This window comes from Hypomesus nipponensis, chromosome 17, assembly GCF_054491055.1.
Source record: "Hypomesus nipponensis isolate SF chromosome 17, ASM5449105v1, whole genome shotgun sequence".
NCBI lineage: Eukaryota > Metazoa > Chordata > Actinopteri > Osmeriformes > Osmeridae > Hypomesus > Hypomesus nipponensis.
This window is the reverse complement of record NC_140377.1, coordinates 11,943,647-11,970,341: the sequence shown is the minus strand read 5'-3', so window position 1 is coordinate 11,970,341 and position 26,695 is coordinate 11,943,647. Positions and strand designations below refer to the sequence as shown.

Below are 26,695 nucleotides of genomic sequence, written 5' to 3'. Positions count from 1 at the left end.
GACTACGTAAACAACAAACCGAGAGGACTATTTATAAAATAGGGAATACGAGAAATAACACAATGTGTTACAAGCTAGAGGATATACAACAATCTTTTGAGAATTATTATAAAGACTTATATAGCCAGCCTGAAACGGCAGATACTTTGAAGATAGAACCATTTTTGAAATCTCTGGATCTTCCCTCTATTGGTGACCAGCAAAATAATATTTTGACCTCAGAAATAACCATTGCTGAGCTAGACAAAGCGATTTCATGACTGAAAGCTAATAAAGCGCCTGGGTCTGATGGCTTCATCAGTGAGTGGTATAAAGCCTTTAAACCTGAGTTGGCACCACTGCTCCTTAAATGTTTTGACTACACTCTTAAAGAGGGACAGACACCCAAATCATGGAGTGAGGCAGTACTAACAATAATTCATAAAGAGGGCAAAGACAAAGGGGAATGTAGTTCATATAGGCCTATATCTATTTTAAATACTGATTATAAGCTATTTGCATCAGTTATGGCTAAAAGGGTCGAACATATTGTCTCGGAAATGATGAGTGAAAAACAAACACAGGACAATATTCGGCGCACCCTGCATGTGGTTGACTATGTGATTAAGGAAAACATCAGTGCATCATTGATCAGCCTGGACGCAGAGAAGGCGTTCGATTCAGTTGGGTGGGGCTATCTTTACAAGGTGTTAGAGCGATTTGGCTTCAACAAAATATCTCTTTATACTCGTCCCCTACAGCCAGAATAAGAATTAATGGGCACCTGTCCCACCCCATCAAATTAGAGAGAGGGTGCCGCCAGGGTTGCCCACTTAGCCCTGCCCTTTTTGCGTTCTTTATAGAGCCCTTGGCTCAAGCTATGAGGGAAGATAAAGGGGATTTGTATAGGGGGTACTGAATACAAAACAAGCTTATTCGCGGATGATGTTCTGATGACTATGAGTGCCCCAGAGAAAAGTATTCCCAAATTAATGTCTCTTTTGGAATTGTTTGGCACTTACTCAGGATATAAATTGAATACGAATAAATCCCAAATACTTTGTTACAACTTCAATCCGAATGATGAGATGCAAAGTAAATACGACTTTAAATGGAACGCTACGGCTGTTAAATATTTGGGTGTGTGGATCCCAAGGGACATCTCTAAAGTCTATGAAAGCAACTATAGCACTGTTACTAAGTCAATTAAAGCAGACCTTAGTAGATGGACTGTACTACCCCTGGATATGTCAAATAGAATTGAAACTGTTAAGATGGTTGTGCTCCCCAGGCTTTTGTACCTATTCCAGTCTCTTCCTGTTGCTATTCCCCCTACTGCCTTTAATGACTGGAATAGAATGATCTCAAGGTTTGTGTGGAATAGCAAAAGACCCCGGATTAAATTTAAAACCCTACAACTTCCCAAACACAAGGGCGGTTTTGCCCTAATCTCTCGGATATATAAGGAACTGCATAATTCAAAAGACCAGTCCACTGACCATGTCAGACAAAAATGGGAGAAGGAATCGGGCCTGGAGATAACTGAAGAAGAATGGAGTGATATTTGGGAAAACCAGGTGAAAACTACCAACTCAAGATCTTGGCGTGAATTTTCCTGGAAGAACACAATACGTTCCTTTGTGACTCCAAAAATTCAATACATGCAGCAGGGATCTCAGGGCCAGAGTGGATGTTGGAGGCAGTGCAGTAAACCCATGGCTGATCATTTTCATATATTCTGGGACTGCTCTTTTATCCAGCCATTTTGGGATGAGATTTCCAAAGAAATAAGTTAAATTTTTGGAATTAAAGTTGCTAACTCCTTTGTTATACTATACCTGGGCAAACTACCGGACAACCTTATGACCCATGACGAATATCTCTTCAAAATCCTTCTTGTTGCATGTAAGAAAGCCATCACCCGGAAGTGGCTAAGGGAAGAGCCACCCTCTAAAGACGAATGGGACGAATATTGTCAACGAAATAAACTATATGGAGAGACTGACCTTTTCCCTAAGGCTACAGCTTGACCGCTATATCAAGGCCTGGAAAAAATGGTCTGACCACTGTGAGGAATGTAGCCCACTCTAATTATACATTTTCCTGTCCTTTAAAAAAAAAAATATTATTGTTCTTGAACTCTGATGTACTTATATTCTAGTATGGCCCATGCTTGCCCTACGTGTTCTTTGTCTGTTTGTTTGTTATCGCTAAACCTGAAAAACAAATAAAAAGAAAGTTTCAAAAATAAAAAATATAAAAGCAGCCGTAAACCAAGATGCGCATATGCCTCCTGGTGAAATGGCAGCCGTAACACGAGCAAGACAAAGACATAGGCCAAAGGATTTTTGCCACAAGGATCACACTTTTTGAGTTGAAAACAAGAAATCATTACGCGTTACAGATTAAGCAACCATGCAATATTACAGTTACTGGAAACGAATCTCCGACTCGTTCACATTCCATTTCAGCAGTAAACTCCTCTCTACATTACAAATATTGGCATTCATGGATCATTTCAAACAATTATTGCTGTTTTGACTTTGGTGGCTGATGCTTGATAGAAAGAGAAAAGGAGGAAAAGGCGCATTCAATTGCGCGTTTAAATGCTCGCAATGTACAGTGTAGTGGGCGGAGAAAGGCGCTGTTTACCCGATGACCTGCGGGTTTCGTAAATACGATGTAAACTGGAGTATCACAGCGTGTGCAATCTGCGGGTTGGCCATGGCGCTAATAACGCGTCGTTTGCAAATATACATACACGAGGCCCTGAGTTTCTCCGGCAATTTGGCACACTCCAGTACAGGGAGTCAGATGGCTGAGCGGTTAGGGAATAGGGCTATTAATCAGAAGGTTGCCGGTTCGATTCTCGGCTGTGAAAAAATACATTGTGTCCATGGGCGAGGTACTTCACCCTACTTGCCTCGGGGGAATGTCCCTGTACTACCAAAAATAATTAGCAATTCCTGGTCTAAACAATAGGTTTGAAGGTAATATAGGCTAGTTAAACAAACAACCCATTTCTGGGGCAGCCGCAAGCACACCACACAATTTCCACATAAATTGTATCCTTTCAGTATAGTGATGTGTAGTCTATAGGAGATGATTGTCTGGCAATTAGGTATTGCTGTATTGTGATACATCATTATCAAGGGCAATGTATCAATATTGTATCGTGAGTTACTCTGTGATTCCCACCCCAACTAGTGAGAATGTCAGAGAGAGAGGGGGGGGGGGAAAGAGAGAGATAGGGGTTGATATACGGTGTTGAAACTGAAGCGTGATTGTGAGAGACAGACTATTGGTGAATACAGATAGTGAGAGAGAAATAAAGAGATGGGGGTTGAAATTGGGAGTTGAAGGCACACACTAAAACTAACAAGTAAAGGAGGGGGGCCAAGACTCAAAATTGTATGTGCGGTAACCATGGTGATGTGACAGCACTGGCTCCTGATGCTGAGAGGGTGATATCCCTTAGAGGATGATTCCATGGATAGATGTGTGTTTGTGTTTTAGAACTAGATGTTTTCACACATGCAGTAGGCCTAGTCATTGCGTTACTTCTTTTAGCCTCAAAGTTAGACTTTATGGACTACAAAGATCCCAAGCTTGGTCAGCTCACCTCAAACTTTTGCCTGAGTTCCAGGTTGACATCATCCTTTTCAGGGATGGGGACATTGTAGTACTCTCCCTCTTCCTGGTTAAGCATCTTATACCTGTAGGTGCAGGGGGGGACAGGGGCGGAGTGAGGTGCAGGAAGGGACAGGATAGTGTAGGGGGGTACAGAGGGGGATACAGAGGGGGACAGAGAGGTGTTGGGTGGCGCAGGGAGGGCACAGGGAGGCAGGGGGACAAGGAGGCAGTGTGTCTGTCAATGTTTTAATCAATCCACTCATCCAATCTTATCTAGCCATTCATATAACACACAATTTGTCTATGAATCTAATGAAGTAGCAATAAACACAGTCGCTACTATTAACCAGCTTTTATTTGGGGCCATTTGTCCTCAGATGGACATTTCCCCAGTTATGAGTGCAGTGTGTATCCGTTGCTGAGAATACTGGATGGATGGAGTTCCAAACACTGGTGTCTGACAGAGCATGTCTCTTCATAGCTGGCAGCTGGGATGCCTTACGCCATCTGGTTTCTGTCAAAACAAGTGCTTGGCTAGGGTTTATCAGTGAGAGACAGACCAGGGGCCTGCACTACGAATCAAGATCAACATGATCTGGATTACTTTCAGTTACCCGGCAACGGGAAGCCTAACAATCGCAGTCACGATAAGCGGTACTACGACGGCGGTTATCAACTCTCTAACTCAACCCAGATCTTTCCAATCTAGAGATGTGCGCGTTCACATAAAGGGGCGGTGTTTGCATCGTATGTCCAATCGCAAACTTGGATGAAACAAGAGCTACATATTTCACGCAGGAGGAGTAGACAATAATCTTACAAACTTTGTCTACTCCTCCTGCGTGAAATATTGTAATTCAAGCATATCAGGAATACAGACATATAATATAGGCAAAATTCAACAAAGTCGCTGCTGCCAAGCTGGCAAAAAATAGCATACGCTGTAAATGCGTAAGCTACATGACTTATTGAAGATGTGACCATAATTACACGGGTGCATTCCACAACGTTAAACTTTTGTTGCCGTATTATTTTAGTTGCAACCCTGCAGTGGCAAACGATCTTGGGAGCAAATGCAAAATAAATATAAAACCATAATTCAAAACGGTAAGTAGCAGTAGGCAATACTTGCACATATTTTAAGGCCAACAAGTACAAGGCTGAATTGCCTGAATTAGTCCCTTTTGTAGGATATTGTATAGCTACAAAAGGCCTTTAGAACAATGAAATTGCCTGCAGCCAACAGGAAGAAAGATTAGGCAACTGGTGGCAGCAGGTTGGAAGCCCAGGCATATGTATGTTTCAAGTCATCTATGTGACCATGTTCATTCAACAATTATTTATGAATATTGTACGAGTGAAATGTATTAATGTTCTCTGCAGTAACAGGAACTACAGTGGTGTTGCTGCCACCACCCACTGTTGTCCCACTGTGCCGTACAGAGGTAACAGTAAAACTAATAGTCATACGCCAGTATGTATGCCATATGTGGTTGATGAATATTGATCAAATATACCATTTACTTTCTCAAGTGGAGGTCCTAGATGATCAGGAAACTGTGTCTGCCTGCTCATTTTGGGGGTACACTTTTGAGTTTTATTTACCACTTGCAACACAGATGGTGAGTGTGTGAACATGTGGCTGTGATTGAAGTTTGTCTGTAATGACTTACTAATGGTGGTGGTCTCAACATAAGACACAAGTCCTTAAAGTGCTCATTTCAAATATGACTCAATTGATTACATTTCTATGGTGTTGAACTCAGCAGGAAGAGGAACTTCTTCCTCCCCCTGAGCCTAGGGCCTCCACTTTAAGGCCAGGACAAAGACACAAGGTATAAGCAAAAAACCACAGTAGTCAAATGGACACCTTCAACTTTCTCCAAGTGTGCCTTGCAAAGGGACAATGTTCTTCATTTGTTTCAGGTTGGAGCAGACAATGTGAGGGCCCTGTATAAAAGAACCCTGGAGCTCGATTATAAGAGGCTTTTAATTAAAAAAACAAGGCTGGAGACAGAAAAACTGGAATATGAGAAGAGATCATACATGACTGAATGAATGACACTAAACTTAGTTACACTGACATATTTTTCTGTGTTCCTAGGGGAGGGAGAACACATGAGGATGTATTTGTTCAACTTTTGTCTACGTTTTGATCTTTTTATACCTAAGGGAAGTGTGTGCTGACATGACACTGGCTGTGTGTGTGTGTTGAGATTGGCTGAGTTGCGATCATTCTATTTAAAAAAATCAACTGGACATCTGATTGGTTGGATTGAGGGGCACTGACCATCCACAGGCAGGGGACTTGATGAGCTCGGATACGCCAAAGGACATGGAACCCATAAAGTCGTTCCTAGTGGTGCGGTCCCAGTCCCACACCTCCACAGACAATCTGCGGTCCTTATCCATCACCTTCAGCTTACTGGGGGGAGTGGGGAAGGCACAGGGTGAGAGGACACACACAAACGTGCATATCGTACTGAAGACTCATGCTCACACACATGCACACACACATACTGTATTGTGTTCTATAAACTCACTGGTTGTTTTCATTTCCCTTCAGCTTACTGGAAACACAAAGGACATGAAGTAAGAACACACACCTGCACACACGCATGCACACCCACACATGCTGAACTCACAAAGTGAAGGACTCATTCCAGGTGGGGTTTAGTGAGGAGCGAATTGTCCTGGTCTTCTGCTTGGTCTCGTTCTTGGGGTCAGGGATCAGTTTGAGCTTCACGTAGGGGTCCGACAGACCGTTGGGATCCATGGGGATTAGGTTCCTGGCCTCACCCACTGTGGAAAGAAGGGGAGAGAGGAGAGAGTTATTATTGGGGTGGGCTTCCCTTCGGCGAGCACAAACCATTGTTATCTCACAAATATATTTGTTATTATTTGTATTTATTTTTGCCCCCCTAAGGATCCGGAAATATTTGGACTACATAGACAATGTAGGTGTCAAAAGTTTCGTCTTGCTAGCGATTGCGTTGCTTGTATTGGGATTTACGTTCCGTTGCACAGTTAAAGGTTTTTGTGGCGACAAAGTGCCTTTTGTCGACGAAGGGTAACTTGTGCTAGCTACGTCACCATGTCAACACACGTTAGCAACGATGCATGGATACAACGTGATAGAGACGCAAATTGGAACTTGGATTACAAGTGAAAAATACCACCCCCAAAAAATCACAACCATTTGGCTTTGTAGAGAAAGCGATTTTGGGTGGAAATGCAGTCTCTGATTTTTAATTTAGGTTGTGACAGTCTTTGAAATTTGAGCGAGTGCGGGTCGCCCGTGAGACCGCCTAGTCTTTTAGGCGGCAGCCATGCTAGAACGCGTCATAGTAGTATTTTCGTAGCTAATTTTATAGTTCAATTTTACACTAAATAACAGAAAGAGGGAAATATTATGACGATATGACTATTGTGAAAACAGCCAGGTGGTGAGATTTTAATATAGGTTGCTGTAAAAACGTTGATTTGTTGGCTACGTGAGAGCCTGTCAGCCTCCATTGACGATTGAGGCAGCAACAACAGTGTTGTCAACACTCGATCTGTGTCTGGTGAGTATTTTCTTAATTTCGTACCAGGGTCAATTCTACATGTAAATGGACAGCAGTGTTTTAAAGATATGTCGATTGCGAAGACAGCCAGCGGGTCAGCATAGTTTGTTATTTGTGTAAAACTTGGAATTTGAGTGAGACCGCGTCTTGTTTTGACGTTAGCCTCAGTCACAGACTCGGCTCGCCCACTGGTATGTAGTAGGCTACAGTACTGTCTTCAATGCCACAGCTATGGCTAAACTTTTATGTCTTATTATACGGCTGTTCTTAATGCTGTAGAATGCTCCATTCACTTGAATGGGGCTTCCCAACATTCTGCGGTGAACAATTTCTCATATTTGACCGCTGTCAAGGGAAGTGGCTTTTTTGCCTCGGATTCACGTCTTTCGTAGCACTCCGCAAATAGTCCGGTAACTTTTCAACCCCAGCGTACTCTGTTGCTTAAGAATTATTTGGTTTTGGATTGCACATGTGCGTGACAGAAAGACCTATGATTTGTTGGATGATCTGCAGAGGTATCCATTGATACAGGTATACTGTATCATGCTGGCATGTTTGCCTGACAACCAACAGGCCCCAAAACACCTGGGGCCTGTACTACGAATCAAGATCAACATGCTCTGGATTACTTTCAGTTACCCGGCTACGCGAACCCTAACGGTGCGTTCACACTGCAGCGGGGCGGGCAGAGCGGGGCGTCGGCTTCCCATTCATTTTCAATGAAACCAGGCGTTGACGCCCGCGTAGGGCATTGTGGGAAGGTGAGCGGGGCAGCAACGCTCGCATAGGGCATTGTGGGAAGGCGAGCGGGGCAGCGAAAGTTGGATTTTCTGAACTTTATGTAAATGAGGAGCGTGAAAACGCCAGCGATGGCCAATCGGGTTGGTTTCTTGTTTCTTGTAACGTAGCAACTGTTGGTAATGGTAAACATTTCTAGGTTTTACAATTTTCAAGATGGAAGAGCAACTCATCGTATGTGTCTTCATACCCAGTATTGTATGATACGTCTATGTTAGATTACAGAGACGTAAACAAAAAAAAATATGCCTGGCGCAGGGTTGCTGAGGTTGTCGGCGTCCTTGGTTTGTTGTATTTTGTACTTAAATTCAGTTTCTTCACATTACGTAACTTTCTTCTGTGCTAGCTGCATAGTCTAGCTAGCTCACCCGGCACACTATTGACATTCAACGCTGAAATGCTGGCTGGCGGCCACTCGCTATCCATACAGTGAATGTGTAGAGGCAAGTCATAATCTAGCGAATGATTTGCACAGATTTTGAGTAATATAATAAAAGGTTACACATGTCAACGTTTATGTCTGATGCATCTTTTTTTCCAGCCGGAAAAAGACCCGTTACATAGAGTGCGGGTGGCATTTAATCTTTCACTCGGCCTAAAAAAAGTGTGGAAAAAGATAACCTATTGTGTGCTGAAGATAAGATCATGTCAGATCTAGAAAGAGTGTCGGATTCTTGCTTAATGTGTGTAAAAGTTGTATTTTGTCTGCACATTTGCCATGACATTATAGAACTACAACAGTGATTTAAGAGAACTACAGCTCTGAATGAATCTGTCTGGCACGCCCCCGAGCGTGGTGCACTGTGGGAAGGCCGGCGGTGCTGAGCGGTAAAAAAGTCTGCAGTGTGAACGCACCGTTACTCAACCCAGATCTTTCCAATCTAGAGACTTGCGCGTTCACATAAAGGGGCGGTGTTTGAACCGTATGTCCAATCGCAAACATGGACGAAACAAGAGCCGCATATTTCACGGAGGAGGAGCAGACAATCTTACAAACTTTGTCTACTCCTCCTGCGTGAAATATTGTAATACAAGCATATCAGGAATACAGACATAATACAGGCAAATTTCAACAAAGTCGCTGCTGCAAAGCTGGAAAAAAATTGCATACGCTGTAAATGCGTAAGCTACATGACTTATTGAAGATGTGACCATAATTACACGGGTGCATTGCACAACGTTAAACTTTTGTTGCTGTATTATTTTAGTTGCAACCCTGCAGTGGCAAACGATCGTGGGAGCAAATGCTAAATAAATATAAAACCATAATTCAAAACGGTAAGTAGCAGTAGGCAATACTTGCACATATTTTAAGGCCAACAAGTACAAGGCTGAATTGCCTGAATTAGTCCCTTTTGTAGGATATTGTATAGCTACAAAAGGCCTATAGAACAATGAAATTGCCTGCAGCCAACAGGAAGAAAAATTAGGCAACTGGTGGCAGCAGGTTGGAAGCCCAGGCATATGTATGTTTCAAGTAATCTATGTGAACATGTTCATTCAACAATTATTTATGAATATTGTAGGAGTGAAATGTATTACTGTTCTCTGCAGTGACAGGAAATACAGTGGTGTTGCTGCCACCACCCACTGTCGTCCCACTGTGCCATACAGAGGTAACAGTGAAACTAATAGTCATACGCCAGTATGTATGCCATATGTAGTTGCTGAATATGGATGAAATATACCATTTACTTTCTCAAGTGGAGGTCCTAGATGATCAGGAAACTGTGTCTGCCTGCTCATTTTGGGGGTACACCTTTGAGTTTTATTTACCACTTGCAACACAGAGGGTGTGAGTGTATGAACGTGTGACTGTGATTGAAGTGTCTGTAATGACTTACTAATTGTGGTGGTCTCAACATAAGACACAAGTCCTTAAAGTGCTCATTTCAAATATGACTCAATTGATTACATTTCTATGGTGTTGAACTCAGCAGGAAGAGGAACTTCTTCCTCCCCCTGAGCCTAGGGCCTCCACTTCAAGGCCAAGACAAAGACACAAGGTATAAGCAAAAAAACACAGTAGTCAAATGGACACCTTCAGCTTTCTCCAAGTGTGCCTTGCAAAGGGACAATGTTCTTCATTTGTTTCAGGTTGGAGCAGACAGTGTGAGGGCCCTGTATAAAAGAACCCTGGAGCTCGATTATAAGGTTTTTAATTAAAAAAACAAGGCTGGAGACAGAAAAACTGGAATATGAGAAGAGATCGTACATGACTGAACAACACTAAACTTAGTTACACTGACATATTTTTCCTGTTCCTAGGGGAGGGAGAACACATGAGGATGTATTTGTTAAACTTTTGTCTACGTTTTGATATTTTTATACCTTTTTGAGGCTTTTTTGTTGTGCCTTTTGAATCTTTTGTGGGGGTTTTCACCACTTCTCTCTTTCAATGTCCTATTTATTATTTTTGAAAAATGCTATAAAAGTGAATGAAACATCAACAATCAATGAAAATAGTGAAATGATCATTTATGTATCACTTGTGAAGAGCTTTGTACAGATACCCATTGTTCTTTTTGGTTTGAAAGGTTTTGGTTGAAAGAAACCCCAATTTCTGATATGGAAATGATTAGAAAATGGGTCAAAGCAACCCAAGGACAAAAGGGTTAAGGGGAGACACAGTGAATAGGGATAACATACAACATGAAACCTCCCAAGTTGATAACTAATAGTATGTCAAATAATGTTTTCATTACTAGTTTCCTGTAAATGTAGGCCTATGTTTAAATTAGCAAATGATGACATTGTAAAATATGATATTATTTGCATACATTTCCAGAGCAGAAATCAGAACATTGAGTGAAAAACCTCCTTTCATTTTGTCGACATATTAGGAGTCCAAAGTTTTTACAAAGGGCACTTTGGATATATATTTTTCATCATAAAATCCGTTCAAAATTGCGCGGCAGACCGTGTTCTTGCTCAGGTTCTCCACATCACCCACACTATAAAACTAGCTACCCATAGCTAAATAATGAAACGCTATGCATTCAGTCTGTGGGACTGAGTGCACAGCTTCAATGCGTCGCATTGGCAACATACGGCTCAAGAAGCTGGCAATATACGTAATTCCCTCTGCTAAGAATCTATATCTTTCAGAAATATACTCATGAGGGAATGCAAAAGGGTTTTGTCGGTCTCTAAATGTTCTGGCTCTTCTGAACGCACCTCTCACTACAGTATCAGCGCACCAAGCTGCACAGGATCTACTATAAACGGTGACGACATTATCGTCAAGAATTAGTTAATGGGCGGGGTTTTCATACCGGTTGATCTCTGATCTCCAACTTATCCTGCTCCCGACCAGGTTAGCCGTTCAGCATGTGTTACCATGGCGATCTACCCCGGTAACAAGTGATCCACCGTCGTAGTACAGAAAACCCTGGGTTGAACCTGAAGTTACCTCGCTAACGCCAAATCTTGATTCGTAGTACAGGCCCCTGGCATCACATAACAACAGAAACAAACATCTACAATCAGCTGACCACTGACGTGCTCATATATCTTCTTTAAAAAATAAGAGAGAATCTTTTAGAAAATCCTTGGATTAGGTTGGGTGTTTGCATATTGTACTATATAATATAGTCAAAATAAACAAGCCCTATCTCGACCCCCGAACTGAAATAGACGATGGTAGACTGTCTCTGTTGTCTCTAGTTAGAATTACAGAATCCCAGACAGTCTCTAGTTAGAACACTTCAGCATATTCACTTATGAGACGCAGTCAAAACCATGAAATCTTCCTGCATTGCTCAAGTGCTCAACTGACAAAAGTATCAACGAATGTTGAAGGCACTGGTGTAGATGGTACTGTATAGCTCTCTATGCCTCCTTGCTGGCATGGCAACGGTAAGCACTGTTGTTATCACCAAGGAAACCCTTTCAAAAAAAAAAACATATTAAAAAATTCTTAAATTCTGCTGAGAGAGATTGTGAGACAAGAGACATGGGTCCTGTATAAAGTCTTCTATTACAGCAGAGACAGTCTAGGGCAGGGGTGCTCAATTGGCAGACCTCGGTTTGTGTCTGTGTTCTATCTGGACCTAGATTCGTTTCTCAAAAGTAAATTAAATACTGATGAAGCAACCGTGATTTTCAATGAACACATTAAAAGTTCTGAAACAGTCCCAGACAGCGCTCCATACTACAATGTGTTCTCCAATCACGTGTTATTTAAATCACTTCACGAAACAGACAATCAAGTTTATCAAATCTGAAGTTTACAATGCATGTTAGAAGAGAGACAAGGAGAGAAGCAAAAGCAGAAGCGAGAGAAGCAAATGCAGAAGCGAGAGGTTAAGTTGTAGAATGGTGTGCGCAAAAGTCAGAAAAGTTGATATAGAAAATCGAACTTTAAAAGAGGAGTGGACAGACAAGTATGCCTTTATAATTCCCGCAGCAAGTGTCAGTACTTTGTTTATTAGCTGTAGGGCCTCCATATACAAGTCATACCAAAATCCAAATCATAACGCACATTAGACTTTTTAATGGTTTGGGCCTTTGGGGGAAGAACATTTTGTCAGTGGACCTCTTTGAATTATATTTGTGCATCCCTGGTCTAGGGTCCTCTACTTCTAACTAGAAACAGCAGACACAGACTAGGGTCCTCTATTTCTAACTTAATACAGTCTATGGTCCTCTATTTCTAAGCAGAGACAGCAGAAACAGTCTAGGGTCCTCTATTTCTAACGAGTAACACAGCTTAAGGCAGTGTTTCTCAAATTTTTTCAGACGAAGGACCACTCAGCCAATAAATAAAAACTTGCGGACCAGCTAACTACATTTACATTACATTTACATGTATTCATTTAGCAGAGCGACTTCCAAGAGAGAGCTTTACAAAGTGCATAGGTCACTGATAATAACAACAAGACAGCCCCAAAGCATTGCGGGTAGCCAAAACAAGAAGCACACATTGTGAACAACCCAAAAATAAGTGCCAAAGGGAAAAACCCTAAGAGCATGTAGTTAAGCAAGTTACAATTAAACAACATGAATCTGTAAGTGCAAGTATACCTGTAGAAAAGCAAGCAACAGTAAAATAAAATAAAAATAAGGAACTAAAATGTAATATTTTCCAGCGAATACAACCGTTTAAATCAGCTACCACTAACCAACAAGAGCAACAAGTCTCTAAGCAAGAGTCATTGTGATCCTTGAGGAAACTAGCATTGGGTTCAGCAAACCATTCCTAAGTACCGTTGTACTCCCGTTGTACTAACTAAATAGAATATCCCCGGAACAACAGGCCTCCGCTCCTACCCAGACCTGGCACCATTCAATTGTTAGCAGCACATGATTTTCTAAGGGATATTGAATTTTGCTAATTATGATTTCCGCTAAGAAAAAAATAAAAGTTTTGAGACTGTTTGATGATCCGAGCGTTCAACAGGCACAGACCCAGACATTGTAAACATTCAATTTCCATTTGATTTCCACACTTAATGCAAACATTTTTGGACATTATTTGAGTGCAGAATCGTTTTTCGAGCTTTGTTTTTCAATTGTAAAACCTTGTCTAGTGATGCCATTGCTCCGGCCCTGCTCCCATCCATCCTCCCTGACGCGTATCGTTACGGTTGTGCCCAGGGGCGTTTCTACACGGGGGCCTACAGGGGCTGGTGCCCCTGTAAAAATGTCCCTGGCCCCCCCTGTGGCCCCCCTGACCTGACAAAGAAATAACAAAAAAAAAATTGTTGGTTTTTTTTTACACGTTTTTCTTCTTCTAGTAGTCATCATGAACCGAGGAAGGGATATTGCAGCCTTTTTTGCCCCAGTAAATAAAGAAGTTAGAGAAACATATCAAGGTATTGAGAGAGCTGAGGAGCTGGAAGAGGGAGAGCCAGAGCATTTAGTATGATTTTAATGTAAAGCAAATTTAAGTATTTAATGTTTAAATATAATTTGTTTCCGTTTTTTAATGTGCCCCTCTGATTAAACACTGGCTCCCCTGGTAAAATTAGTCTAGAACCGCCACTGGTTGTGCCACCCGGCTAAGCAATCAGTAGCCTATCTGAGAAAAGGTTTTTGGAAAAGAGGGCTTATGGACCCAACCAACTCTGTTTGGGAGGGGAGAACTCCCTCACATGGTACAACCCATGCAGAGGCTGCGGTGTCAGAATGCGGAACATGTGTAGCCTACTACAGCAGGTGAGATAGGTAGGGGGTGTCCGGTGAAGAAGGGTCTTTTAGATGAGGATAAGCCAATGAATATTACGACGGGACGTTGCGTTGGTACATATAGCCTACAGATTGACCGGTCATTCTGCACAACACTATAACATATATGGCCCTATCTTGCACCCAGCGCAATTGACTTTGTCAACAACGCAAGTGTCATTCCTAGTTTGCACTCGATGCCCAAACCACAGCCATTAGTAATGTAGCTCCTTCAGACCAACCCATTTTATATTTGCGTCAGGCGCAGTCATTTATCCCGCCGGTATAATTGCAACAGCGGCAAAGTCCCGCCCACAAAGTTACTTGTGATTTGCGTTTTGATACTTGCGTTTCAGATCGTCAAAATAGGGGGATAGGCTCTCAAAAGCTTTGGTTTTCTGCACAAAGTTAAGTTCTGGTTTAGGTCTTCCTTTGCTGATTAACTCAATGTCCTCACTAACGGGAACGTTACTCGCAGCTTCACTTGTGAAGTGAACGAACAGGGGTGCGTTCGGTAAAGTTGGCATGACATTCACAGATTCAAACTTCCGGGATCAATTACTCTATAGCGAAATTTTGTTAAATCACAAATAACGCATATTTCGTACTGTAGTACGGTAAACAACAAGCTACAAAGTCATTTTCATCAAAACGAGCTGTCCTGCAACCTGAAGAAATAACATTGGTCTCTACGAGTTTAATATATGTCATAATTACTTCAATAAGCGTCATGTATCCAAAAATACTCCACACATAAAAGCCCCCCTGCTGGTTGTACTACATCACTTAACTTAGAACAAAAAGCATGTGTATCATTTGGGGGGACATTTATTGTAAAAAATACTGAATAATTGAATAATTATGTAGAATAATGTCTTCAAATCGACTTCACACATAGGTGGTTTGTTGTTGGTTGACAAAGCCATTCTGCTGAGTTCATCATCGGCAGGAAGCTCTCAACCCTACAGGACATGTACCACACACGATGCCTCAAAAAAGCTGGCAAGACCCAAAGAGACTGTTACCACCCATCCTTCCGTCTTTTTACCCCATTGCCTTCTGGCAGGCGATACCAAAGCATTTGGTTTCGCACACGCAGACTGGACAACAGTTTCTTTCCAAGGGCCATCAGGCTTCTGAATAGACATTGATATGGACACTGATACACTTCTCACTAGTCACTTTACACACTGTCACTTTCAGCTACTGGTTGCACTATCAGCAACATTGGACTATTGTACTTCACTTGTCTTAAGAACAGGTTTAGCAAGGCGGTGAGAGAGGCTAAACGACTGTACTCAGAGAGACTAGAACATCAATTCTCTGCTAATGACTCTGCTTCTGTCTGGAGAGGGCTCAGGCAAATTACCATCTTCAAGCCCAGAGCCCCCCACTCCACTAACGACTCCCGCCTGGCCAACGACCTGAATGAGTTTTACTGTAGATTTGAAAGACAATTGGACAGTCCTGAACAACCCCTTTCCACCCGTGAGGCCTCTGCCCTCCCCCCTCTACAGTGACGACTCTCTCCATTCAGGAGAGAGAAGTGAACAAACTGTTCAAGAGACAGAACCCCCGCAAAGCAGCTGGGCCGGACTCTGTCTCTCCAGCCACCCTCAAGAACTGCGCTGATCAGCTGTCTCCGGTGTTCACCTACATCTTTAACACTTCCCTGGAGACATGCCATGTGCCAGCCTGTCTCAAGTTCCCCACCATCATCCAATGGTGGGGGACTTGTATCCAAAAAACCAAGGCCAACAGGACTTAATGACTACAGACCCGTCGCCCTGATGAAGTCTTTCGAGCGCCTGGTGCTGGCACACCTTAAATCCATCACAGACCCTCTACTGGATCCCCTGCAGTTTGCCTACAGAGCCAACAGGTCTGTGGACGATGCAGTTAACATGGCCCTCCACTTCCCCCGACAGCACCTGGACTCCCCAGCATCTTACGCCAGGATCCTGTTTGTGGACTTCAGCTTTGCCTTCAATACCATCATCCCCGCCCTACTTCAGGACAAGCTCTCCCAGCTGAACGTGCCTGATTCCACCTGCAGGTGGATCACAGACTCCCTGTCTGACAGGAATCAGTGCGTTAAGCTGGGAACACAAGTTTCTGACTCCCGGTCCATCAGCAACCGATCTCCTCAGGGCTGCGTCTTTTCTCCTCTGCTCTTCTCTCTGTACACCAACAGCTGCACCTCCAGTCATCCGTCCGTCACACTCCTCAAGTTTGCGGACGACACCACCCTTATGGGCTCATCTCTGGTGGAGACGAGTCTGATTATAGGTGGGAAGCGGACAACCTGGTGACCTGGTGCAGCCAGAACAACCTAGAGCTCAATGCTCTCAAGACAGTGGAGATGGTTGTGGACTTCAGGAAGAACACAGCTCCACTCACCCCCATCACCCTGTGTGACTCCCCAGTCAACACTGTGGAGTCTTTCCGCTTCCGGGGCAGTATCCTCTCCCAGGACCTCAAGTGGGAACTGAACATCAGCTCCCTCACCAAGAAAGCACAACAGAGGATGTACTTTCTGCAGCAGCTGAAGAAATTCAACCTTCCAAAGACAATGATGGTGCACCTCTACACAGCCATCATTGAGTCCATCCTCACCTCCTCCATCACCATCTGGTACGCTGCTGCCACTGCCAAGGACAAGAGCAGGCTGCAGCGTATCATCCGCACTGCGGAGAAGGTGATTGGCTGCAATCAGCCTTCCCTCGAGGACCTGCACACCTCGAGGACCCTGAGCCGACTGAAGAAGATTGTGGCCGACTCCTCCCTCCCTGGACACTCCCTGTTTCAGTCACTCCCCTGCGGCAGAAGGCTGCGGACCAAAACCTCACGCCACAAAAGTTTCTTCCCTTCTGCTGTTGGCCTCCTCAACAAGGCCAAAAGTTCACACTGACTTTAATGACTTAATGTCTTAAAACAATTTGCATTTTGCACAACACAACAATACCGTATCTGTACCATTTGTATCTCCTGTAATATTTGTATTTTATATAGTAAATTACTGCAACTTATGTTTTATTTTAATTCTATTTCACCTAGTATTGCTAGTTTATGTACCTTTAGTGTAGTTAGACCACATTTAAATGTAAGATTCCTATATGTTTATTGTATGCACCTTCCTGCCAAAGCAAATTCCTTGTCTGTGCAAACTTTCATGGCGAATAAATCCCTTTATGATTCTGATTAGGTTAGTATAGGTTTTTAAGGTTAGTATAGGTTATTACGTGTATTATGTGTATTTAGAGGTTTAGTATAGTGTATTGAATATTGTTTGTATATTAGGAGGTTTACTATATTTCATCTTATTAGAGATGATCTATGTTCTGTGTACTTGTGTATGTTATGTTATGCCAGGTTGCTTCGCGTTGTCTTGTTCTACGAATGTTAGTGCCCAGTCTGACCCTGTGTTGTTCTGTGCCTCTGACAATAAAAGACTTGAACTTTCAGTGTGTGCACATCCAGGCAAAAATACACTGCATAGACAAATAATACTAAACTTCAGGGACTATTGCTATTTGACACCAATGAAATGGTTTGTTTCTCATTACAAGGTAATGTTTTCATCTGCTTGAAGAAGACCTTGCTGATCGAGACTAATTATGTGTGGATTATTTTTGGAGACATGACTCTTTGTAATTATTAAAGTATTACATGTTTTTAGCAATAAATATTCCCTACAATTATACATATGCCTTTTTTTGAAAAGTAAGTGCTGTAGTACAAACAGCAGAATAGCAGTTATGTGTGAGGAAAGTTTAAAGACACAAATGTATTTAATGATAAAACTATTAAACGTTTTGGGCAAAAAATATTCCCCAAAATTGGGATTATGCTTATTTTTGAAAATTAAGTGCTGTAGTACAACCAGCAGGAGACAAGTTATAATTGAGGTACGTTTGGAAATACTACCTTGTTTAAACATTAAATTAATAAATATTTAGTTGTATCTCTTTTCGCTGTTGTAGTTTGTAGACGGTCCCCTCAGCGCTCGTCTTACTGACGGCTGCTCGTAGAGACCAATGTTATTTCTTCAAGTTGTAGGACGGCTCGTTTTGATGAAAATGTCTTTGTAGCTCGTTGTTTACCTTACTACAGTACGAAATATGCGTTATTTGTGATTTTATAAAATTTTGCTATAGCGTAAATGATCCCAGAAGTTTGAACCTGTGAATGTCATGCCGACTTTACCGAACTGGGTGCGTTTCCCGTTAACGATGGATCGTACCAATGATCAAGCAAAAAAACGAAACCATCGATATTTCTTACGTGCGTTTCCCGAACATGCTCGTAAGGAGTAGGCTAATCTATACGCTTTCAAGAGCTACAAATCTTCTTGAGATACTTCAGCTACGATGTCTTTGAGGACGGCCCGTAAAACAAAGATTCGTTGTACGATGGATTCTACGATCAATTTAGGCTTCCGGCCCTTTCGGGAAACCCAGCCCAGGCTAGTTAGTTTATTAGCTGTGATCGCGTTTCTCCGTTCCCATAGCGGGCGGAACTTGTCATAAAGTTAGCAATAGGTGTGTTCGACTTCATGCAACGCCGGCGTCGCCTGCAGCCCGGCTGACTTCAAGCAGCCAATGGCATTCTCAGCTTCAAGGCAGCCGGCTGCAGCCGACTGTCGGCGCCGCCGGCGCTGCATGAAGTCAAACACACCTAATAATAAGGCCCACCGATTTAGAGGGAAGATATGATTGGTCAATTTTACTGTTAATGGAAATTTGTCTTTCATTGAATTTCTATCAAGCGGCCCTCTGTAAAATTCATAGCTGGACCACCAATCACAGAGCTAGCTGCATAGCAGCATTTTCCTCCCAACAACGGAGGCAGCAAAATTCTGATTGGGTTACAATCAGACTCTTCACATTACAACATAAACTGAATAGGCAGGATTGAAGGGTTTATTTCAGAAATATTGTCAAATTATGAATTGATAAAATACAATTATAACAGATTACTTATATATACTAATATATATTTGTAGAATATATTAAGCCCTCTCTGAGAACCTAGAGGATCCTGACGGTTCCCCACTGGTCAGCGTAGAGTTGAATGAGTGAGTTACCGGCAGCTAGGGGTATGTTGTTAAAGGTAAATGGAGAACAGTGTTGGACCCAGTATGGAACCTTAAGGGGCACCCTTGATGACTGGGGGTGTGTGAGAGAGTTGTCAAACCGTGCGCACTGCACCTGGTGGGAAAGATAGAGAGAAAACCATGCCAGTGAGTGATTTGTGACCCCAATACTATCCAACCTACTGGCGAGGATGGTGTGGTCAAAGGTGTCAAAGGCTTTGGCAAGGTCAATGAATACGGCAGCACAATGTTGTTTGGCGTCTAATGCAGATGTAATATAATTTAAAACCTTTAAAGTAGCTGTTGTACACCCATAACCAGCACGGAAACCAGACTGCACCCCAGATAGTAAACCATATGCACTGAGATAGGATGTAAGCTGTTTGTTCACAAGCTTCTGAAATACCTTGGACACACAGGGCGAGATCGAAATGGGTCTATAACTATTTGGGTCGGACTGCTCACCACCGTTAAACAGGGGGAGCACAAATAGCTTCTTTCCAATCTGCTGGTATTTCGTCCGTATGGATTGAGAGAGATTAAGAATCTCCCCATCTGTAAAACGCCACAGGGAGAAACTGTTAAGATGGACATGGAGGTTGGGGGGGCAGACAAGACTATGGGCTATGGATGTCAGAGTGGTAGGGCCTTGGGTCAGTGTGTTCTCTGATGTACAAACAGGGTTCTGAGATTCAAAGACAGAGCCACACTTTATGAAATGGCCATTAAAGGTATAAGTAAACTAGAGAGGGTACAATTTCTGGATAAATTGTAGGGTGTGCTTGCTTGCTTCAGTTGCAGGTGGGTCCGTTTTCCCTTCTAGTGATATTTTATATTTCAATCAAGCATTTAGCCTACTCATATTTAGTACTCATATTGCATAATTCATTAAGAACAGCCTTTGAAACAAGGAACCCCCTTTGAAACAAGCTACTGTAGCAACGTTGTCACTGGCAGTATTTCAGATGGAATTGCGATTCAAATAGTACCGTCTGCTGACTGAAAATAAGCCCCCCAAAACGTAAATAAGTTTGATATTAATTTAGGGGGACATGGCAAATTCAAAAGCAGTTTGCTAGAGGCAAGCTAGCTGCCGTTGCTATCCACACCACTGATTGTTTGAAAGCGCAGGAAATTAGAACTTATTGTTGATCAGCAGAGAAATAGTTTGCCAAAGACGTTGAACTTCATAGACTTTGAACATTATTTAGGCTTCAAATCAGCTGACGTCGCTAAGCAACAGAGTACACTGGGGTTGAAAAGTTACCGGACTATTTACAGAGTGCTACGAAAGACGTGAATCCGAGGCAAAAAAGCCACTTCCCTTGACAGTGGTCAAATATGAGAAATTGTTCACCGCAGAACGTTGGGAAGCCCCATTCAAGTGAATGGAGCATTCTACAGCATTAAGAACAGCCGTATAATAAGACATAATAAAGTTTAGCCATAGCTGTGGCATTGAAGACAGCACTGTAGCCTACTAGTACACACCGGGAGGACAGACCAAAAATTTCCTATCAGTTTTGCTCCGTTTTTCTTTCAATTCCGTATGTAACCTAACGTAACTTAAACTAATCCGAAGTCAGATTTCAGTTACCTCTATTAGTTTTCTCACAAATCCAGTTTTTAGGCGTGATTTTAGGTCATTTTATGAAACGTTCCACCGCTTTAAACCTTGAGTTTTGTGGCACCGAGAAGCTGTCAAGCTCCCTTTAAGAACGCCATTGTTCTGCGTCACAGAGGTCTGCTTCTAGCCAGGGCGGGAAATATGACTTACATTTGTCATTTAGCAGATGCTCTTATCAGATTCTCTGATCTTATCCAGACTTACATTCTTTGTACATTGCGAGCTAATGCGGTGTCCAGTACTTCGCTATGAATAATTATGTTAAATCGAGACCACAAATATGCAAATGTTTGTCACGTTTAGCATTACTGCTGTAATGTACATTTTTGGCCACTTGGGGGTGTATTTAACATTGAACAGGGTATTTGTGTGTGCTTGTTGTGACATTGCCATTATTATTTTCAAATACCTTGATTTGAACACGTCTGTTTGTTTATGACGGACAAAAAGTATACACTAATCGTATTATAAATAATATACTTTATTTATAGGGATATGAAACTTATGGTCCAAAATGTAGTCATTGCCTGTGAAAAAACCTACAGGTTGATAGCTCTCAGAGGACAATTAGGCACCTCTGCATCCATGGTGAAGGTTCAGGGGAGCAACTTGTATCTATTACTTTTATACTAGCTATGACAGTTTGGCTTAACAGGGAGTCACCCCATTACAGGGCCCCCTGTCTCATATCACCAAACTGTACTACTTCTAATCGTATCTACTTTTATAGACATAGTCCGTTTTAATATTGCAAAGCTAAGTCTGTCCGTGCCGCACAGGCCCACTTGATCAGACAACCCAATGCTAAAACCAAACAAATACTACTACTACTTACCCAATGCAGCTATCAGATATTATGGCAGACCATTTGGCTTAACAGGGAGTCACCCCCTACTGGGATCCCCTGTCTCATATCACCAAATGGTCCATCATGAATATCCTCAAGCTACCACAAAGCCTGAATATTACATATACCAATAGCTAAATGACACACTGCAAAGCAAAGTCTGTCAGTGCCGCACAGGCCCACTTGATCAGACAACCCAATGCTAAAACCAAACAAATGACTACTTACCCAATACAGCCTTTATATTACATACCCATCGCAAGACTACAAACCTATTTATGAATCCTAACCTCATTCTCGTAATAATCTGTGAGTAATGGGTATTCTACCACTGAGCTGGCTACTCTGTCATCTTCCTCCTATTCTATCTATTAAGAACCCATCTTTCCCATTAAAACTAACTACTCTGCCTGGCCACCAACATACACTATCGTCCTCACTGCTAATAAACATATGCGCTATTCTTTTCCCTACAAGATCCTCTGCACTAACCAGTATTAATACTAGTTTATTTTCCTGGTATTCGGTCCATAAGGGCAACCAGTACTTTTTTCTATAGCCATCATATTTTATTTTGAACAACATTTCATCTTTTGTTCTTTTACAATCTATAACTGTCCCATTAAACCACCTATCTAACCCACGCTCTACATACAAATGTTTAACTCTCTTACCAAGTAACTGCTGTGGCATTTCAATACTTTGAAGTCTGACTATACTCAACCCTCCCCTCCTCTAAGATGGGTCCTCTGTGGATGTCTACATCCTCAAACAGAGTGACCTCACCCTTCATAAACTGCCTGCTGTCTGCCTGCCACTCTCTAAGCTTTATAACAAGCGTTCTATACCTATCATTCATTGCTAATACATGTTCTTTCTTGGAAAGAACTCTCCAGAACAGTTCTGTAACTTGTTTGGAGATGATCCTTAATGCCCTACGACCTGCTATAAACTGACTAATATTAAGGTCAGCATGGACAACCTGAACTAACCTGTTCATTTTGAGATAACCGTGTAAATTCCAACAAGTCAGGGTAAAGATAGTAAACTCCTGCTGCTTTATGGAACATTACATTAATACGGTTACCTTTGAATGGAACCAATGCAACATGATCAGAACCGTGCTTATTAAACAAGAAGGTTCTGAACTGGACGGGTTTGCCACTCTTCTCACAGCCGCGCTCCTGCACGGTCTTACAAACAGAACGGATGAGCCTCACGTTACCGCTCTCCCCCCCTGATTTAAGGGTTGAATCTAACTTTACGCAACCTACCTTATCTCCCTTAAAAACTAGTGTCTCCCACATATCTAAAGTAACACCTGTTTGATGTGCCAGTCCATCAATGACATGCATCCCACAAAACAATTCATTGACTACAGCAAGTTTAGACTTTTCTGAGTCAGGTAACTGAGTATAACCATCGACTATTTCTGGCAATATTTGCATATGGTACTGAGAGAGTATTTCATTAAATTTCTTCTTAGTACTTGCTTTATCGCCTATCAAATTAGTAATTTTTGAAAAGATCCTGTCTGAGAGCCCACCCCTATCGTCCTCTACATGCACCGTGTTGACTACATCATGCACCATTTCAACAATTGTGTCGAAAGTGCATTGGGCAGAGCCTACTTGCAACTTCCCTTTGAGCTTTAAGGTGATCTATTTGAACGTCTTTCCTCTTAATTTTTCTACCAGACTTTGTCTTTCCGTAGATTTGATTAATTTAGCTCTAAGCGATTTTATTTCTTTCTCAGCCTGGTATATTTTAAGCCCCATATCTTTACATCCCTTAGTTAATTTATCTATATCTACTTCTACTTTTTGGTACTCTACTGTTGTTAACTATGCTAACTTGTTCATGTAAACCAATCACTAAATCACTCGCTTCTCTAACATCAAAAATGTCATTTTGACTTGTCTCACAGGCATCATGAGACGCGCAGGGTGGAGTTTCTACAACTTCACGCCCATATGGAGGCGGTAGCTCAAACACCTCACCTAGACATGAGTCTTCACTAACTCTGACTAAATTATTAAATCGTTTTATCAGCTTACTTACCAAAGTATGTATTCTCTTCCATATGTTATCATCGAAGTCACATTCGTGGAGTTTAAAGTTATTTTTAACTATATTAAACGTTACAAGGTGCGCAGGCATTTTAAATGCTAATTTGTGACTACGGGTAATAATCTCGATCATGATCCCATTTGTTAATGTTTCTAATGGTAATTTGCCACAAACCCTACTATTTGGATCTAAAATGATACCTAAACTTTTGCAAGTGTTTTGCTCCCCCTCACCTGCGAATACAATTTCAGTAGTTCTTGTCTTTTTATCTGCCATATAATTTATTTTCTTGCTAAATTGATTGCTGGAAAGAAAGAAAGAATATTCGCGCTTGTTTTTAAATAGATTTGCATTTCCTGACAGACAAAAAAGTTAATGATTGGTTCCAATTGGTGCTACGTGACAACAACATTTGCATATCACTACCATGAATCATTTCGGTAGAAAAATGTATTTAAAAAGTCACCAAGAGAGGGGGTTTTATATGACCAATGTTTGTTTTTTGTTCTGCACACTGAAAAGATGCATGTAAAGTCTAAATATATATTTATTTTTAAACCAGTAACCATGATCAATACTTGCATCCACATACGGGTGTATAAATATGGGCTAGCAACTCTTTACTGTGTAACTCAATCGGTGTGAGCATTTGAAGCAGCCTTGTCTGAGTCCAGCGCGGGAGTTTCTGAGGTACAGCAGGGTCTGACGTCATAGGTTGCAGAAAGACTCATTCAGGGAGCCAAAACACAAAATGTATGTCTTTCGATTTTCTTTAAAATTTGACTGTTGACGTCTTTATACGTAAGCTTGCTTTTCAGGAAGTGTCAGGGTGGTGCCGACATGCGGGAAAAAGTTACAAGGGAAAAAACAACCTTTTTCTCAATAGAACGTTCAGATTTCAATGCATTCCTATGGGATTTTCATCAACATGTCTTCAACTTGATTTTTCTCAAAATGTATATGATTTAAAATTGACTAAATATACCTTATTTTGAAGAAAACAATCTACTCTTTCATTTAAGATATGTCTCCCGGTGGTGCCGACCTTCTATAAAAGGTAGCCAAAGCACCAAAAACTATAAACATTATTTTCATACACTTTCTCAATATGTATTGCAACCAACATTTGATAGCATTAAGGGGTAAGTGTCTACATGTTAACTGGCATGTTTGTTTTTAATATCTCGATAGTAGTCGCTAGTTATAGAGCTAAGAAAAGGACGTGGACCTTAAAATTCCGGTGCCAGATTTCTCAGTGGCGTTCTTAGCTACATTCAGGCTAACTTAGCATTCGATTCAATGCGTCTTCTACCGGCGTTCCACAGTATTTGACAGTTGGTTAGCCTTGGCCAAAAATGACGCGTTCTATTGTCCTCCCTAGTGGGCGAGCCGAGTCTGTGACTCTGAGGCTAACGTCAAAACAAGACGCGGTCTCACTCAAATTCCAAGTTTTACACAAATAACAATCTATGCTGACCCGCCGGCTGTCTTCGCAATCGCCATATCTTTAAAACACCCCTGTCCATTTAGATGTAGAATTGACCCTGGTACGGAATTAAGAAAATACTCACCAGACGCAGATCGACAGTTGACTGAGTGTCAACACTCGTTGACAACACTGTTGTTGCTGCCGCAATCGTCAATGGAGGCTGACGGGCTCTCACGTAGCAAACATTCAAACCAATGTTTTTACAGCAACCTATATTAAAATCTCACCATCGGGCTGTTTTCACAATAGTCATATCGTCATAATGTTTCCCTCTTTCTGTTTTTTAGTGTAAAATTGAACTATAAAATTAGCTACGAAAATACTACTATGACGCTTTGTAGCATGGCTGCCGCCTAAAAGACTAGGCGGTCTCACGGGCGTCCCGCACTCGCTCAAATTTCAAAGACTGTCACGACCTAAATCAAAAATCCGAGATTGCAGTTCAACTCGAAATCGCTTTCTCTACAAAGCCAAATGGTTGTGATTTTTGGGGGGTGGTATTTTTCATTTGTAATCCAAGCTCCAATTTGCATGCTAGAAAGTCTCTATCACGTTGTATCCATGCGTTGTTGCTAACGTGTGTTGACGTGGTTACGTAACTAGCACAGGTTACCCTTCGTCGACAAAAGGCACTTTGTCGCCACAAAAACGTTGTAACCTCCTAAACTGTGCAACGGAACGTAAATCCCAATACAAGCTTGAAGAAAAATGAAAACAAAGTGAAAAAAATCAGAACGAAGAGAAACAATGCATAAAAATGTGAACATTTAGCAAAAAAACATTTGCTAGAGTTTCAAAAGGCCTGAAATGTATGTTAGAAAGGACCTGCAGCAAGATGAAGGCAGAAATACTGAAAATGGGGGGGAAAATGCAAAAGTACTGATAGTTGGAAGATACTGCTGTTAAAGGTATTTTTGAAAGGACCTGGAGCAAGATCAAGGCAGAAAACAGAAGAAAAGAAGAAAAATGCTAAACAAAAAGTGGAAAATTTCAGAAAGATGAGCTGCAGGAAAATGTGAAAATTGAGCAGAAAACCAGTTGCTGAAGTCTGGGTTGAACGAATTTGAAGGTAAGAGGACAACACTGGAATGGCCTTGAGCCCTATACATGATAGTTGATATGGGTTGTGTGATGGTAGTGGTAGTGGGTTTATTGTTGGGAGTAGGGTGGTGCTGATATCCATGCTTGGTGACTGGTGGTGACGGCGTAGGGGCTGATAGACATCAAAAGAGATTGACAAGCTCCTCTCTGGTCTGGACACCAGCTTGGTGGAGTGCTGCTCGGGATTCGCGGGGGGCGAGGTTGTGGGCTTCATCTTCCAATGATTCCCCATCTTAATCCTCAGGAGGCCGCTCATCTGCTCCAACGCGCACTGCTTTGTTGTGCAGCCTGGCTGTGACAACAATCACGCGGCAACATTTTA

The 26,695-nt window shown here is 41.9% G+C and overlaps 1 protein-coding gene across 2 annotated transcripts in view; it reads right to left on the bottom strand.

Moving 5' to 3' along the window:
• The window catches only part of prkcab (protein kinase C, alpha, b), a 360,544-nt gene that overhangs the window by 98,070 nt on the left and 235,779 nt on the right, over window positions 1-26,695 (bottom strand). Inside the window, exons 6-9 of one of the 2 annotated variants that reach the window (XM_084677572.1) lie at window positions 6,258-6,414; window positions 6,156-6,182; window positions 5,903-6,037; window positions 3,602-3,695 (exon numbers count right to left, since the gene is read on the bottom strand). In XM_084677572.1, the coding sequence (XP_084533698.1) occupies window positions 3,602-3,695; window positions 5,903-6,037; window positions 6,156-6,182; window positions 6,258-6,414 (413 nt within the window). The remainder of the gene's footprint in view (window positions 1-3,601; window positions 3,696-5,902; window positions 6,038-6,155; window positions 6,183-6,257; window positions 6,415-26,695) is intronic. The other variant, XM_084677573.1, reaches the window with a different exon arrangement.